This window comes from Rhinolophus sinicus, chromosome 4 (assembly GCF_057876585.1).
Source record: "Rhinolophus sinicus isolate RSI-liver-muscle chromosome 4, RSI-T2T, whole genome shotgun sequence".
NCBI lineage: Eukaryota > Metazoa > Chordata > Mammalia > Chiroptera > Rhinolophidae > Rhinolophus > Rhinolophus sinicus.
In genome coordinates, this window is record NC_142504.1 from 88,590,590 (window position 1) to 88,608,708 (window position 18,119).

The 18,119-nt window shown below is 41.0% G+C and overlaps 1 protein-coding gene across 23 annotated transcripts in view; it reads left to right on the plus strand.

Annotated features, from left to right (window-relative positions):
- Positions 1–18,119, plus strand: part of FHOD3 (formin homology 2 domain containing 3) — a 434,191-nt gene that overhangs the window by 337,203 nt on the left and 78,869 nt on the right. For 19 of the 23 annotated variants that reach the window (XM_074340102.2, XM_074340103.2, XM_074340104.2 and 16 more), the window contains 2 exons: positions 3,540–3,590; positions 9,462–9,676. In XM_074340102.2, coding sequence (XP_074196203.2) covers positions 3,540–3,590; positions 9,462–9,676 — 266 coding nt within the window. The remainder of the gene's footprint in view (positions 1–3,539; positions 3,591–9,461; positions 9,677–18,119) is intronic. The other 4 variants (XM_074340106.2, XM_088797964.1, XM_074340118.2 and 1 more) reach the window with 1 other exon arrangement.

The window sequence follows — 18,119 nt, forward strand, 5'->3', positions numbered from 1 at the left end:
ACTTTCTTTGACAAGCAATATTCCCATCAATTACTCCCAGTTAAACCTACAAAGAATGGGAAGCACGGTCAGTGAGGATTTGCAGGTTCCATAACTGTTTTTTTTTGTTTGTTTGTTTTTTTTTAAGCAGCCAGGAAAAGTACATGTAATTGTAGAAAGGGTCAAAATATGATCAGAGTTGTGAAGTTGCCTTAACTGTAACTCACAACTATGTGAAAACAAATATCCCAAGTCTGTGTTGAAATGCTAGCCCTGGCTTATGTAAGGCTCAATTATTGGGCTTTATAAAGTAAACCAACATCAGCCCCCATGATTGGGTGGCATACCCCAAGTTGTCAGATTTCTACCAAGTGATACGTGGAAATGCCAGACCTGAATGCACCATTTCTCGGGAGGTAGCTCAGGAAGTTGTCACTTTTGGAAAGACCAATTTGTAAAACCCCTGGAACAGATTAAATGCTTCCTGAGTCAGGGCTGTCTGAGAGATTTGCACATTTTACCACCAAATAGCAGCAGAGAATCTGACTGAAACACCTGGAAAATTCAGGGATTAGTTTACACATCTAAAGGTTTTGACTGAAATCTCTTAAACCAGTACAGGTTCTGGGGGAAATGGAGTCAGCACACTCCCTCCTGTCTTTTCTGCATCACTACATGCACCATAAATCCTGGACAGCATGCCTGGAACTCTGAAACCTGAAGTATAAAAGGAGCAGGGGGATTGGGGAAGGAAATTAGCATTCAAAGTTCTACCAAACCCCTGAAAGTTTACCATGTTTGCCCTCCGATATCACCTGGCATGTTCTCAAAGGTACCCCAAAAACCCAGAAGATACCCCAAAACCCAGAAGCACGTACCAAGTGTGCATTGAAAGAACTCTTAAGAGAAGGCCTCTCTTTCTGGATGGAAGAACAGCAAAAGGAATTGCTAAAGGCCAGAGAATAGAGAAAATCTCCTGTTTTTTCATATTTTTTCCTTATCTCCTACCCTAGCCTCCAAGCAATATTGTTACAGAAGCACAGTGATGGCAGCAATGTCCAGACAGGTGCCTAAACTCCAAGGGAGGGGAACCCTTCCTCTAACCAGAAGAGTTGTGACCCCCAAGTGCATGAGGCAAATCATCATTTTCCTCTCTGTGTCATCCTGCTGCATAGCCCTGGGTGCAGATGGGGTTACTGAGAGTATGCAGCAAAGCAGGGAAAATGAAGCCCGAGCCTTCTGGCTGAAGGACTAGGAAGGGAGCCCCAAAGAAGCCAGACAATGGTAGGAAAGCCACATGGAGTAGAGAAATCAAGAGCGCCCTCCTGAGCTCATCTCTGATATGTTCATGTGTGACTCAGGACCTAAGTAGCGTAATATAGGTTTTGAGAGCTAAGTACAGACTGAACCACCACTCAGACCCCAGGCTGGCCACATAACACTAACAATATTTGAAAACTGAGCTAATATTAGAACCAATATCAGAAAACAGTCAGAACTTGCTGGCTGAATCTAACCTAGTTGGTTGCCTACTAAAGGAGAACAAAAGAGAGCAATCAAGTTTCTTCCGAGAATTTAAAAAGGACCCAGTCTCATTAGGAAATACCTTACATGTACAGAATGTACAAATCTTAACTCAAAGGGAAAAGAGAATCAAACTATGCTAACCACAAAAAAACACACAGATGTCATTGTTAGACAAAGACTTTAAAGCATCCATTATAAACAGGATCTAAGAAGTAAGAGGAAATAATTTTGAAACAAATGAAAAGCTATATCTCTGCAAAGAGATGGAAAGTATAAAGAAGCACCAAATGTGAATACACATAGAACTGAAAAATATGATAACCAAAATAAAAAATTCTTCACATAGGCTCCGTAGCAGAAGAGATGAGAAAAAAGTCACTGAATTTAAAGCAGAACAATGGTAATTATCCAATCTGAAAAAACACAGCATTGAAAAAAAATTAACAGTGTCTCAGCAACCCATGGAACAATACCCAAATGTCTAGTAGTCTAGTATTCATATCATTGGAATCCCAGAAGAATAGTGCATTGCAATATATATTCAGTCATTATGTTCTTGTGTGTGTGTGTGTGTGTGTGTGTGTGTGTGTGTGTGTGCGCACAATCTCCAGAATCTCTCTGTGCTCTTAAATGACAAGTGAGATCTGTTTGGGACCAATAACAAATAGTGAACAGTTAATTATGAACATGGGGTCTGAAGAAGGGTTGCCTTGGTGTAATCCTCACTCTGTCAGTAGATCAGATAGATAGACAGACGGACAGACAGACAGACAGACAGACAGACAGACAGATAGATAGATAGATAAATAGATAGATATGCAATATTAAAATAAACCTTGTCTAGGAAGGAATGCTGATCATTAGGAAAAACCACATATAATTATGATGACTACAGTTCCTTCTTGAAAGTCTGAATGTCTGAATGAAAAGAAATTCAAAAAAGAAATAGGAAAATCTTTATAAAGCCATCCCTGGGGTTACCCAAATGACTGGCCTTACATCAGCCATTTCATTGATTTCAGCTATTTATGCTCCTTGTGCTTTTTCCTTGAATACCATCTAAAAGTTATGACTTATCTGTTCTTATTTTTGTTGAACATGGTCTTAAATTTCTCTGGTTATGGAAAAATTTATTTCTAGTATGGAAAGTGATGAGGATATATATTTATAAATGATAACAAAGTTGAGTCCCTGTTGCTTTTTCTCCCTCTCCTAACTTGTTTTAGTTGCTCTGACTTACTGCCCTTTTATATCCAGTTACCAATGCATCGAGGGGTAGAAAACTGCATTAGGTCCAATGTAGAAAACCAAGATGTCAGAATTCTCCAGGAAAATAAATGGTCCACTGGGAGGTGATTGGCCACACAGTCTTAAACTTGGATTCATGCTGGAACCTCACTGGCGGGAACAGAAAAACACACATTAAAATTGGACCAAGTTGGGCATTGTCTGAACTGGGTGCAGACAAAAGAGAATATACAAAGCAAGAGCTTCCATTGATCCCTGCGGAAGAACTGAGAATGTCAGGGATGGGGGAAAGAATCCTAGGCCGTGGGAGGGAAGCCCAAACTGAGGAGTGCAACACAAAATGGCCAAGGCACTGGGACTCACTCAGATTGCATTCTTAGATGACAATTGTGGAGATACCAGAGCTCGACTGGGTGTTAATCACCTCTGAACACTATTGTTTGCTTGTCATTGCCATATTTTATGTGTTGTTTAATCTTTTAAACAACCTTTGTTTCTCTTCCCCCCAATACTCATTTTTCTCACCCATTAGTTATGTCTGTGTAAGTCCAGTAATTCTGTGTTTTCAGACATCTTTGTGATTTTATAGAAAAACCATTATATGTATAGTACTTTTAATGTACAGCTTTTACACTTGGTTTTTAAAAATTCTACTACAACCGCTTTCCATTTCTGAGGCAATAGCGACTTTCATGATATACTGCTAAGAATTTCTTGGCAATTTTATGAGCATCTAAATCTGTTCTTTTCCTTCCTTATTTTGTTTCTTCTGCGTATTCCACTAGCCGAGAATATTTAGACAAAAGAGAGGAGCAAAGACAAGCAAGAGAAGAAAGGTTTGTATATCTTTTCTTTTCCATTGTAACCAAATGGCACATGTCTTTGCACACTTAACCAAGCATGCAGAGGAGACTGTGTTAATTAAAATATAATAGCTTCACCTAAGACACCCAAGACCTTGGGTAACTGGTATTTTGCAGAATAGAATGTCTTGGTTACCTAAAACTACCAAGAAAATACAGATTTACTATTTAGTGCCATTGTGGTGTGAAATATACGTGTCTGTTCCTCCAAAACTCTTCTTCAAATGAGCACATTATTTTAGTGTAACACATTGACATGTAGTATATATTTTAAATACCCTGCACCAGCACTACCGAGCCTGGGTGAGGTGACCCTACTGCATGCTTCCAGGTCACCTTTTCAGCATTCCTGCAACAAATACTTGAGCACCCACACTATGCCAGGCACTGGCATATGTGCCTGATCACTTCTCTGTCTCCCTACTGAGCGGTACCCAGTCCTTGATGTCAAGAGCCATGCCTGGTTTTCCTTTGTTGTCAGAGCCTGCCACAATACTTGGTACATATCAGGCACTTAGGAAGGATGCATGAAATAAATGAGCAAATGAACTAACAGCTTTATTTAAAATATTCAAACTGTAAATGAGTTTTTTCATTTCAATGGCAACATGCTTTGAATCCCATTAAAAGAGACAAAGTTAATGTATTCGATGTCTGATACACTTAGACAAGTAAAGGAAACTGCTTTTGGAAGAACAGCAAGACAAATGTTTACTGGTAGCACTGCCGTTATTCTCTCTACCACCAGATGGGGTTACTGCATGGAGAAATGGAAAGGCTGATTCCAAACCAGAGCCCGTTGGGAACCTAACAATCTCTGAACTATGCCAATAAAAAAAATGAAATTGTGCTAATTTTTTTAGATACCGTCAGCTAAATAGATCAGGACAGTCTAGGGCAGGGAGGAGTGGAGTCTGCCTGTGTTCAAATAAGAAATTAGATGGTTAGGTCAGCCTCATAAACAAAACTATGGCATTGCTTTAATTCCAACGTTTTTGATTATTACCATCTTAATCAATTGTGGTTAGCAAATTTAGAGTGAAAGATGCTGATAAAGAAACAAGAAAATTCTATTTCTCTAAACCTATTTTTGACATTGGGGGCCATGACATATACTTTTTGTGAAAGTGCTTTTGACTTTATGCCCAGGCTTAAGAAATCAAATTTTATCTTTTTTTTTTTTTTTTTAGCTTTCCTCCAGATTCTGCTTTTTTTTTTTTTTTTTTTCCCTTCAGATTTTTATATCTTAACTGTCAGATAATGTCTGCACAGGCAAAGCTTGAAAGCTCCTGGGAAGATGTCAAGGTCTGAGCTGGTTCAAACTAATCTCAAAATTTTCCAAACCACCGAAGACTACCTTTTTCTGAATATTGTTTTCTGTTCTTTTTCCCAAAGCAGAGCATCACTTATGCCTTGAAAACTTGTCCAGAGGAGGTTGCCACTCCTCTCCTGTCTCCTCTTGTCCTGACCTCAGTCCTTGCCCTCATGCCACCCTCCTGCCTGGGCCTTCTTACCTGGTGTGGGAGCAGGCTCTCCACAGTCCCATGTGAGAGACCTTTCTATACAGCCCACCTCTCTGTTTACATGGAGGTTTGGGGAAGCAGACAAGCATTTTCCTTTGGTTTGAACCAGCCTCTTTCCTTGGTTAGTTTTCATCTTGAATTCCCTGGTGAAGATGGGAGTGAGGGAGATATACTTTTATCCCTGTTTGGAAAGACGTTGGGGGTTCCTGGGAAGCCAGGAAAAGATAAGACTTCCAAGTATAATGGACTTTGGAAATGGATGAGGGAACTGATGGAGATGAGAGGTGGAAAGAGTTTCAGAAATAAGAAAGAAGACTCTATTAACTCTTCATGATTTAGCCAGTTGTGTGTGTAGGGTTCTATGCTTCTTACTCTTAATACAATGACTGAGAAAAAGATGGCCAGAGTCACAGCAGAGGGTTTTTTGAGGTTTGTAACATCTAGTGTATCAAGATCAATGTCATTTTGCTATTTTGAGGTGTAATGGCCATCCAGACACATTTGATTTTATCTTGGTTTATTTCATGTCATCTCATTCCGTTATTTCAGGCAAACTGTTTTATCGACAGTGACGCAGTCCCAGAGTAAGTTTCTGTTGAGGTGCTGCTTTTAATTTTTCTAAATATTAGAAAAAAGGCTTTATCTGATGATGATTGATTTGAGAGACACTCATGAATAATTTTGTTTTAAGGGAGTAGTAAGGAATGTGATTCAGGCTGGGGGCATGTTGAGGTGAGGGTCAGGATGGGGATTAGTTTGAGGGGGTCGGCAGGACATGGAGAGGAAATGCCTAATGGCAAGCAGGACCATGGGAACAGAGTGCAAGGGAAACGTCAGGACTGGGCTAGGATTTGGGAAACGATGCATGAAAATGATCGATGAATCAGGAAGACAAGATTCAGAGCCCTGCTTAGCAGGTCTGAGGTCAGTAGAAGTGAGAGGGAGTCCGATTCTGGTTCAATGGAAGGGAGAATTTCTGAGGAGTATGACAGGGAAAGTCATCGGTAAGTAGGTGCAGGTTAATCTAAAGTCAAGCAGGGTTTCTCTAGGGTTCTGTGCAAAGAGACTGGGCCTGCGTATGACCCCTTGGCTGCAGTACCAGCGCTGCCACCCACATCCATGGTGAAAGTTGAGCTTATCCCAAAGGTTTGTTTGACTGTCTCTCCCAATGACATGTGAGCTCCATGAGGTGGGGGTTTTCCTTGTTTATTGTTAAATCTCTAGTGCCTACTGCAGTTCTTAGCACATGACACGCACTCAACAACTGTTCATTAAATAATGAAAAGGCAAATGAATAAAAAGATACGGACAGAGGTAAGATAAATAAGAATGTTTTCATGAAGGCAGCAAAGGTGAAAAGTCTTTCCTTGGGGCTGTGGTCCATGGATAGAAAACCCTGTGCTTTGTTCATGCAAGACTTCATCAGAGTCTGTGAGTTGGGGGCTGCATCACCAGGCACCAGGGATTTGTAATAGTCATTGCATGGGCTGGTGGGCTCCTGGGTCCAAGTACTGTTGGGCCCTTAAGTGGTGACACTCAGAGTCACTCTATAAGGGAAGGTCATGCTATAAGTCCAGCCTCCTCCCCAAGAACAGCTGGAGGTGTGTGGGGGCCAGGAGACCTTGCTGAGCTGTACAGCTGTAAATGCCAGGTGACCTGGCTCTCCCAGTGCATACTGGTCCATCTTACCACTCCAGCCATTGTAGGCGAACTCTGCTGCTACCATTTTAGAAAGATTTAGTGGCTCTTGACATCTGGACCTCCCTGTACCTACCACGTTTTAAAGTTTTTAATTGTGGCAACATACACATAACATGCAATTTACCATTTTAACCACCTTTAAGTGTACAAATCAGTAGGGTTTGGTACATTCACATTATTGTGCAACCAATCTCCAGAACTCTTCTCATTTTGTAGAACTGAAACACTTGCTACCCTTTAAACAAGTCACCATGCCCCCTCCCCTGCCATTTTTGTCTACAACATGCACGTCCTGGCATAATTCAGATCAAACCTGTGACTCTTCTCATGCCGTCTGGATCCTTGAGTGTGGCATCCGTAAGACCAAAGGCTGCACAGGAATTGTCTCTGAGTCATATTTATCCAGACTCTGGATGAGAAACCCTTGGAGTCCCCCAGAAAATGGGGTGAATGCTTTGGCTTCCAGCACACGTCTGCCAGCCTGGCTGCCCACTGGATGGGGTACGGGGGGGCCAAGACCAGGGCCGGGCCATCGCAAATAAAGGTCATGAATGGATTGTCTTCTTGGCTTTGTTACCGCTCTCTCTTCAGTCAATTTTGCTGAGTACTCTTTCCTGCTTCAGGATTCCTTTCTCCTGGACCCGTGCAGGTCCTCTTATTTGTACGTCATTCCTTGCCTGCCCCTTTCTCCTGTTGCAGAAGGCTCGGACTCAGTGCAGGAATGTCTGTGCTCACAGACTCCTCCTGGGTTTGCAGCCTTCCTGGTCTTGAGTTTGCCACTATCTCATTTAAAATATGTCTCCTATGGGCTCTAAGTCTTGCTCTCAAGATCACTTTCTTCCAAGATTCCCATCACCTCCACAGCCAGGTGGTTTTTCCTTGCTGGTCAGAATTAAATTCAGAAATACTTTCCTTTTGTCACCCCACCTACCTTTTGAGAGGTGACATTGTTGGAAAGGAAAACCCAGAGTTTCTAAAGCTCTCTCTCTAGGCATAGCTTTTTCATCCTGCAACTGTGAGGCAGCTGCTCTTGGAGCCAACCTCAGATGTTTGTATATGTGCAGACCCACCACACATCTTTTATCAGAGATTCACCGTGAAAGTAAGTTCACTCCCCAAGCAAGTGAAATAGGGTGCAATTTCCTTGTGGTGCTTCAGGTGGCCCTCTGAAGGTGGGGTGCTTCCTTGCAGGTTTCTCCCCGCATGCTTTGCCTGTTTCCCATCAGCCGACAAGTGCAAGGCGCCAAGGGAAAGAACAAAGGAGGGTAATCTTCCTGTTCACAAAAATCCTATTATCTGCTTGTTGAAAACATAGACATGTGAAAAGATGACTAACTATGCCAGGCAGTAAATGTAAAATGCCATCTGAGTTGAATGGACGACATATCCGACATGAGTTCAGAGGCAAGGCCGAGATCACTTCCAGCTGTGATGGTCAAGGCAGGCCTCACAGCAGGAGACACCCATGCAAGCCTGGCTTGAAGGATGGACTGCCGTTGGACTGGCAGGGAAAAGGGCTGGTGATTATAGATGTGGGGGAGCCACTCCTACCTAAAGGATGGATGAAGAAATGCATGCTTTTTAAATGCAGTTTTAAAGGGTTTGTATAGCTGCCCCACCTTTCTTATCCCCGTGAATTAGGAGTGCCATGTAGGGGCTAGGGTGGCCCCGAGTTGGGGGCTTGCCCATTGGAAGGAACTGAAGCAGTGAATCAGGATGGATGTGAGTGAGAGTCTTGAATAAGCTGTTTCAGAGTTTAGTGGTGGGTTAGATAGTCAGAACCTGGCTACAGCTGAATTCATAAATTTATTTCTGAGCAAATAAGGGTGGGTAAAATTAGCAGACATCTGGAAGAGGCACGTATTTCAAAGTTATTTTGGTCTGATCTATAAAGCGCACCACGAGGAATATGATTGGTAGCTGGTCTTAATAAACAGTTAGTGGGTTCTGCCTGCCTGAAATGCAAAACAGATGTATCTTTGTTCTTTTAAACTGACTTTGATGAATAAACTATATGTGACGTCAGGTCCAAGCTATTGGATGTCTGGGTCCGACTGAGAAATATTTTAGAATATAAAAAAGTTTCCATGGTCGCCACTGAGAGAACAAAGTGAATTCCAGTCGCATTGCTGTTAGCATTGAAGCAGGTTCAGACATTCAGGGAGGCCTTCATCCAACACCCCCCTTTTGGTATTTTGGGGGCACTGTTTCTCTCTGCCACACCAGGGCACCGTCCCATTTCACAGCTGTGAGCTCTGAGGGTGTGTGGTTTTCAGCTGTCACTGTTGGGCCCTTTTGACGGTCAATTGTTGTTTTGCTTATTTGTACAAATGTTTCCTAAAAGAGTAAACTAGGATTCTGCAGCAATGATCCAGTATCTGGAGACTGTGTGATGTGGCCATTCCCCCCAATTTGTTTGGTTATGAATGATGAGAGATTTTTAATCATTAGCATCTTGGCTTTGCTGGGTGTTTCTGGCAGACTGGCCCTCCAGCCAGCCCTGCGTTGTGCTGTGTGCATCAGGAAACCAGCTCACTCTGCAGGTGTTTCGTCCATAAACAAGCATCAGCCACGGGCTCCTCTTTCTTTTTACGGAAACCCTTTGGAATTTAACTTTCAGATACAAATACTTGGAGCAGTTGGCAGCTGAGGCGCATGAGAAGGAACTGAGAAGCCGGAGCGCAAGCCGGGGCAGAGCTGACCTCTCCTTGGACCTGACCTCACCGGCAGCCCCTGCTTCCCCCGCCCCTCTGAGCCCTAGCCCTTCATCTCTAGACTCACAAGAGGCTCTCACAGGAGTATCCTCCTCCCCAGGAACACCTCAGCATTCCCAAGGTGAGTGCTGGGAGAGGAGAGGGAAAACTGATGGGTGCATTAACACCTGACAGGCTCCTTCTGGGCAGTAGTAACCATTCCTACATGCAAACTAATAGAGGGAATTCAGGATAAGCTTGCAGGGTGACTGCAACCTGTGCTGCCACAAAAACAGATGTTTTCGGGGCCATTTATATTAAAACGAAATTATTTGTAAACATTGTCAGTGGTCATTGAAAAAGGAGAATACTGAAAATAAGAGTGACTGTGACATTTAAATCTATTAGATTGGTGCAAAAGTAATTGCGGTTTTTGCAAATTTTTTTTTCCCCCTAACCTTTTAAACCGCAATTACTTTTGCACCCGTCTAATAAATGATAGGGTTTTAACACTGTACTCTATAATTTGGATTTTATTTATTTATTTGTTTATTTATTTGTTTATTTGATCTGCCCCTTAAACTGGCCACTTTGAAATGTTCTTACCCTAGGAGTTGTTGGTCTGGTTGAAATTAAACTGATGCAGAATAAAATTAATCAGTGCAAGCCAGGAAATGTGTGGACCTAGTGAGAATAGGAGTTAAATGTTGGAAAGGAAAAAAATTGAAAATAGTAAAGATTACTGGCACGTGGTGTGGGTGGAGGTGCTTGTGTGCAGACAGATAGGCTCTCCCTGGAAAAATTCCCTGTCGCCTTAGCTTTATTTGGAGAAAAACAACGATATTGTACATTGCAGCCTTGAAGCATCAGCTGTTTTCCTGACTGCCCTGCGAATTGTGGGTCTGTTTGCTTTCACATTAGCAGAGAGGATGGTTCTCGGGCACAGGCGCCTACATAGTGTGTGCTGATTAACCCTGCAGCTAGCTCTCTTTGGTTTAATCGAGTGTTATGGCTTGTCGCCGGCTGCAGTCTTAGCCAGCTGAAGAAGACAATGGAGACACTAGACTTTTAACTCTAGGAGGGTTGACTAAATATGGTGCAAAGATTAATTTAAACAAGGCAGGACTCCATGACCTCAGCAGAACTGGATGTAACAGAACAATCTTGTCTGTCCAATTCTTTGCTGGCTCTCTGAACCTCGGGGCTCATTCTGCAGGAGCAGGCTGGCTCCACCACAGCTTTCCATCACGTCCAGTTTCTCCTGGTCCCTGAGCCATTAAAGATTGTCCCAGGCAGATGGCTCAGTCATAGATGAGTAATGTCGGTCTAAAAATATTGAGACTGAGAATCAGGAAAAAATGACTGTTCTATAACAGTTCTGCTTTCTAAACCCTGCCTGATATCACTGCTTTACCTAAATTGTGGTATTTCCAGAAGCAATGGGAAAAATAGTCCCCTGCAAAGGGTTTCAGCACTTAGTCTTGGAACTTTTAGCTCTATGAGTTGTACCTCCAGAAGTTTACAGAATGGTTGTCTAAACTGTGAAATACACAGCGGCCCCAAGCTGAGAGGGAATTGTCAGTATCTCTAAATATTCTTTGTCCTCAAAAGTTTTAATCTACTTGATGTTTGTTTGTGGCAAAAAAAAAAACACAGCTCAAGTATTTTGTCCAATTACAGTCAAATTTGAGGCTGCTTTAGATAATTAAAAAGAACATTGTAAACTTCAATAAGAGCACAGAAAATACTTATTTTAAGTAGCCACGATATGCACTTGGAGAAAATAAAGTTATTTCAGTGTGTTTTCAGAAAGATGAATAGCAAATGTCATTTTCCTCTACAGAGAAAGAATTAATAGATACTGAGAGAATGTTTGACTGAAATCACACAATAAGTGATCTCTGCATCTGAAAAAAGAATACCAAACTTGAATTTAGACATAATTACAAATTAATAAAATTGTATGATGTTTGCTTTTTTCTGGAAAAAAACAACAACAGTGGCTCTTGGGGAATCTAGAAGAGCTGTCCATCATGTGTTAAGTAATTATCATCCAAGTTAGTTGAAACTAGCAAAGTATTCTAATATCCTTGTTCTAATACACAATTGAATTATACGTTGGAAATTATAAGTGTATGAGAAAAAATGCCATGAGAGGATTGTCTCAGATAGGACTACTGAGGCTTCCTTCTGACTTGGGGACTTTTGCCCTTAAGATAGAAATACAGAATTGCTATGACAGAAAGGTTTCCCTCAACCTAGTTTGTTATTGTTCTTTGAAACACTCTGCTAGCATCCAGATAATAGCCTATTCTTTTTACCAGGTCCCATTTTCTAATGCTCAAAGTAATTTTTCGCTTATCCCTAACATTTACAATATCCCAACATCTGGAGGAAGAATAAAAATATAATCACACATCCAGATGTTTCTCCTGTACCAAACACCTGGCATTATGTGGTCCAAACATGCCAGGGGTTGACGAGCTTTTTCTTTCTATCTCCTTATGGAATTGTATGATAAGAATCCACTTCACGTTTCTGTCATGCTCAGTCCCTTCCTCCGAAATGCTACTATTGAATACCATGTCGTGCATCTGAGTAAGTAGGGGGGATGCTAGTATCCATATTTTGCTGAGGCTCAAATAGATGGGAAGATTTGCTTCAAATCTTGTTGGCACCATATTGGGAGTACAACCAGTGTGTCAACTCCCAACCGAGCCATTTCTCAGGGCATCACGATTTCACAGTATTTGTGGTGGTGTTTGTATTAATGCCACACCTTCTCCCCAGTATCTGCAAAATTGTGGCCTACATTTCAGAATTATATTTCCAAAACAGGGAAAAACAAATATATTTGTTATTGAATTCTATATACCTCAGGATCAAAGTTCACTTTATGGGTTCTTCTGTTAAAACTCCTTTCTCAGATTCTGGAGAACTATAAGTAACAGAAGATATGAAAATATTAAAATTTTCTTTGCCTTTCCTCTTACAAAATATATTTTAAAAGAGGGAAGAGCTAATGAATGGTAAAATACCCATAGCATTGTGTGCCATCTAGTGAGATATTTCAGGCAAAAACATTCCCAGTTAAATCTGCTGTAGTTTTTGTATGAATTATGCCACTACCCCCACCATCAAATCAGCATGTGCTTGAATTACTTTTCCATCTGGCCCTCTTGTAGCTCATGGCAGATGTTTGTCCCAATACTGCCTAGATTTAATGGTGATCTTAGTGGTCTGAATATTTTTCCTCTGTGCAAAACTATCAGGCCCACGTGAGGAACAAACGTATACATGTGTTCTCCTTTGCACTGCGCTGTAATTAGTGGAGACAGCCCCAAATTTAGGTAAACATGGAAGGGCCTATCTTTCTAGCCATTGCTTTCATTATCATTTCCTTATTTTCACTGAGCCTTAGTGGTATACATCAGAATATCTATCTGACATGTTTATTTCCTATTATTTTAAAAAAACTCATAGATGACACTGGAAACAAATAAATTGTTCTCACAAACCAGGGGAAAAGGTGCTGTTCTTATTAAGAAAGAGTTCTTTGATTCGAATCTTGAGGAAGCTACCCTGAGCATTAAAACTAATAATAATCTACCCCCAGGAGAAGTCAATATAGCAAGGTAACTAGTTATCCCAGTGGGTGTCAGACCCAAGGAACCTATTTCATGGAAACAAAGTGGAGAAAGCCACTCATCTCAAAACCAGGTGTTGATGTGATTCCTGCAGGGTGTCCCAGTGTTGAACTGCCTTCCTTGGAGGCTAGAACTGTGTTCCTCCCTTGCTCCCTGGCTTACACACCTCAGTCCTTCCTGAGGCTAGAGAGAGAGAGAGATGGCCTTTCCCGGTAGAAGGAAGCTGCTGTAAAGAGTGTACAAGTATCTGTCACCCACTAATGTCGTCATGAAAGCATACATAATGGATGGATTGCTTTTCTTATGTTTAGTCTGGTACTCTATACTGCATACAGAAATAATACCTTAGCGATGCATTTGAAAAGTTTACCATCCTATATTAATTTTATGTCAGGGAAAAATATGTTCAACGGCGACTTTTTTTTCCAACCTGTAATTAGACTCTTAGATATTTCCAAATACCTCATTTTTTGGCCCTGGAGATATAAACTATGGCCTATATGGCCATGGCTTACTCACCAGCATTTACTTGGAGGCATGTACTGAAATTGTTGATACGGTATACTGATATTTCTCTCAGAGATTCAGGCATTTAAGTACTGGTAAATATGACAATTCCTCTTTCCCCCTGATCCTCACACCTGCAAGTCAAATATAGACATATAGTTATATCATGAAATGTTCAGTTTGTTTAAGTGAATAATCAATTTTCAAATAGGCATCATTCATCATCATGTCTGTTGTCATGGTTACCAGTCATTGAGCATCTTTGTCACCTTTGTTGTGTAACATGTTTTGAGTCTCCTTCAGGTGTAGATGCTCTCCTAATTTACCTAATCCACAGGGCAGAAATCAGAAACATCTGGTATCCTATTTCCAGCTGGCACAGTAGCAATAGAATATCGTCAGTCATCAGCCTAATGCATGCTGGTTCCTTTGTATAAAGCTTTTGGACACCTCTAGTCCAGTATTTCATGAATTGGCAGGAAACTAGATTCCTTGTGGTTCTGTGACTCAGGGCTGCCCTACTTCCCCATACCTCACCTGACTACTGCTACTTGATGCCATTTGGTCAATTCAACAGAATCTCTCAGGAACGATACCCAAGGTCACAGCCCTGCCTGCTACACCTGCTGTGGAGCTTTTTTGAGAGCCTTTGCAAATCATTGGATTTTTCTGCCATGCCATTCGCTGTCTCTAAAAATGAAAAAAGGCAAAACTTCCCGTCTTTTCCTCCTATAGAGAATGACAGTTGCCTGCAGTGTGTTTTCTTGTACCATATTTTAAACGATTAAATAGTCTTGAGTCCTTTTGACATAGACAAAGTATGACTCTTACTTAAGTAATACTTAAGTACAGGCAAAGTACACAATGACTTTGGGAAAGTGGTTAAAGAAGGTATTAGCAACATGATAATTTTACAGATAGCAATCAGGTATGAAAATCTACGAAGGGTCTGTGACTTTACCCTACTTGTAAGCTAGTAAGTTACCTTGCCACAATTTCATGGATGTTGGCAGAAGACGTGAAACTCCTGGATCAGAGACAAAGGATTTCATTACTTATAGCAATAGTATTAGGTTGGTGCAAAAGTAATTGCGGTTTAAAAGGTTAAAAAATTACAAAAACTGCAATTACTTTTGCACCAACCTAATAATATCCAGAGTATCAGCATGTGTGCCATTTCTCCTCGCCCCAGTTCCCACCAAGTGATATGAATAAGCCCAAGACGTGCACAGACACACAGAGAAACCCTGAGTTTAGAGACCCCAAATCTTTTATAGTGAGCAGTAAGAATGTCTTCCCTTTGTCCCAGAGAAAGACATTATGTTTATCACAGTGAACAATAAACCAACTAGTAGTCCTTTGCTCTGGAGGGAGACATGTCTATCTTCCAACGCTGTTTGTTATGCACACATCCTTAGAAAAATAGTCTAGAACAAAGGTTATCAGTGCCTCTGCTTGCGAGACTGAAGAACACGAGAGACCCTTGGAGAATTGTTTCCAAGCATTGGATTATAATGGTTTTGAACCAACTTTTACAATCAAATTTGCATCTTAAAATCTGTTTAATGTAAACAAACAAAAAAATAGGTTTGAACAGCAATTAGCTTGTTTGTTTTTATTTGACATAAAGAAGATCAGAGGCTGCAAGACCCGGTCTGCAGCAGGCACGGGAGTGAATGAGCTTGTCTGCATCTAGAGGTGTTGATAAGGACTCTGGAAAAGACATCAGTACCTTTTGTCCCAGGTAGGAGCCTTGGGTAAATGCTTCCAGGTACAGTCAGGCGGCCTCCACAGGAAGGGACAATGAGCATTCTGCAGTCAGGGTGGGACTTTGAATTCCCAGAGTCAAGACTGAGACTAGGAAATAGCAAAGACTAACTCTGATTCCTTCTAATATCCTTATCTGTGGTCAGGATATGAATTACCACTCTGCCATCTCCACTACTCCTCTTTCCCCTCTAGCACCCCTGCCATCACCACCACCCCTGACTTTCCCTCACCAACCCCCATATGGTATTGTACAAAATAATACAGTGTCTGCAGTATGGCAAAATAATCATACATTGATTTTTCAGTCCTAAAAGTATGCTTTTTCAAAGAACCCCTGCGTTCAATAGCCCTGAAATGTATCTTATGGGCCTCTGAACATGGCATGAATCTTTAGAGCCTTCTGAAGCCGGAACACCCTCTGAGAAAGCTGCCTTCACTAGATACATTAGAAAGTGCCAGTATCTTTTTGTTGACTTTCTAGATCCACCACCTCTGGATCCCTGTGTATCCTCTAGATAATCTCCAGACTAATGTGTTATTTGGCCTTATTGTCTTCTGCATTTCTCATCATTTTTTCTTAGTGTTTCTCATCATTTTGTTGCAGCCTTCTTACTGATTCTTTGTTCTGCCTGTCCCCTAAATGTCAGGTTTTTCCAAGGTTCCCTCTCTAGCAACCCTCTCTTTTCATGCCACACCCTCTGGCTGTGTCCTTGTATCCTCACCTGTGATTCTTAACTATCTACCAGGTGCTAGAAACGAGGTCTGTATCTCCAGCCTTGGCCTTCTTAAGCTCTGCATGTGCGTATCCAACCTCTTTAGACATCACCACCTGAATGCTCCTCACACACTTCAGACTTAATAGGTGCCAACGAGGGGCATTTGGATGGGAGATGTCACCCATCTATTACCCATAAAACCCCCTACCCTTAAACCTGCTTGTACCTTAGTCCTCATCTGGTTAAGGCTATCTGTCTTGGCCTAATCATTTAACCTGGAAGCATACATATAATTTTTGACTCTTCCCTCCATGTTCACCCCTACATCCAAGTCAATCACCAATGTTTATGAGCTCCTTTTTCTCAAATCAGCCCTTTCCCCTGTTTCCCCATCGCTAATGCCTTAGTTCAGGTCTTAGCTATCTCTGATCTAGTTCTAATAGATCTTGTATCTTCCAGGGTCTTTCATAGCAACCCAACAACAACAAAAATCATATCTATAACCTTCTTCTTAAAGTGTTCCAGTGGCCCTCCATTTTCTACAACTTAAAGTTAAAACCTTACATGGCACTCAAGACTCTTGGTTATCCAGTCCCTACAATCAGTCTTTTACCACCACAACCACCCCCATATATTATGTTCCGTCAGTACCAAACTGCTATCTGTACCTGAAAGGTGCTATGTTCTCTCGGGCATGCTCTGTGCTTAATTGCCCTCTTCCAATAAAGTGCCCACTTGTCTCTCATTAATCTAGTTGAAGTATCTTCTCTTCTCTAAAGCTTCCTTTGATTCCTCTTCTGTGTTTACCTTCAGCTTGTGCATACCTGAGATACAAGCCTTATCTCACTGTATATTCAGTGGTCTGCTTTCATCACCTGTGTGTTCCTGAGAAGAGGGCCCTTGCCTCACTCACCTTTGTTGTCTCCCAATACTTGAAGCAGAATAGGCATTTAGTAAATGATTTATGAGTTAAGGAATGAATAAACAACATGAAAAAAGAAAGTAGAAACATTAATCTATACAGACAGCTATTTCCCCTATGCCCAGATATTTATTACACAGGCCATGATGGAAGACACATCTTTGAGTATATAGGCCACTCTGTAAAAACTGAAGAAATGATGGTGGCCTAATGTAGAGAGAACTTTTGCAGAGAGTTAGTATATGTGGACCATTTCTTTCTGAGGATTAAACTCCAAAAGAGGAAGAAAATTTAGAGAATGATTCTTGACAAATTGTTAGTTAAGATATTTATTCAACTGCTTTTTTAAATACTCCTATTTTAACTGATTTTTTTTATTTTTGGTCCATTTCTTTGTGTATGAATTTGCTAACAAGTGCAGATAATCTGAGTTACTAAGTGGAAAGCTACATCCATTAGTGAATAGATATAAATGACGAAGGGTCAACTTTTTGGGATGAGAATTTAAAAGTAGGATTTCTAGTTGTATTCCAATCTCAGGCAAGCTGGTTCTGCTTAGGCTTGGTCATCTCTACTGATAGGAAGAGCTATTAGGTTGATGCAAAAGCAATTGTGGTTTAGAAGGTTAAAAATAATTGCAAAAACCGCAATTACCTTTGCACCAACCTAACAATATTTTCGTTTATTTTGATCTTATAATATCTATTGGTTATGACTTAAGAGACTACTTTAGCCTGAAAAATATTTTAAGGAAGGCATTTTTTCACATCTGACTTCCTTGTGCCTAGTACAGTACCTGGCCCATGAGAGGTCTCAATAAATATTTATGGAATGAATGAGGTTGCTACTAATCACAGTAGAATATGTAATTAACGGTATCTACCGTGTTTCCCTGAAAATAAGACCTAGCCCAACCATCAGCTCTAATGCGTCTTTTGGAGCAAAAATTAACATAAGGTCTGGTCTTATATTATATTGTATTGTATTATATTATATTATTATATAAGACCGGATCTTATATAA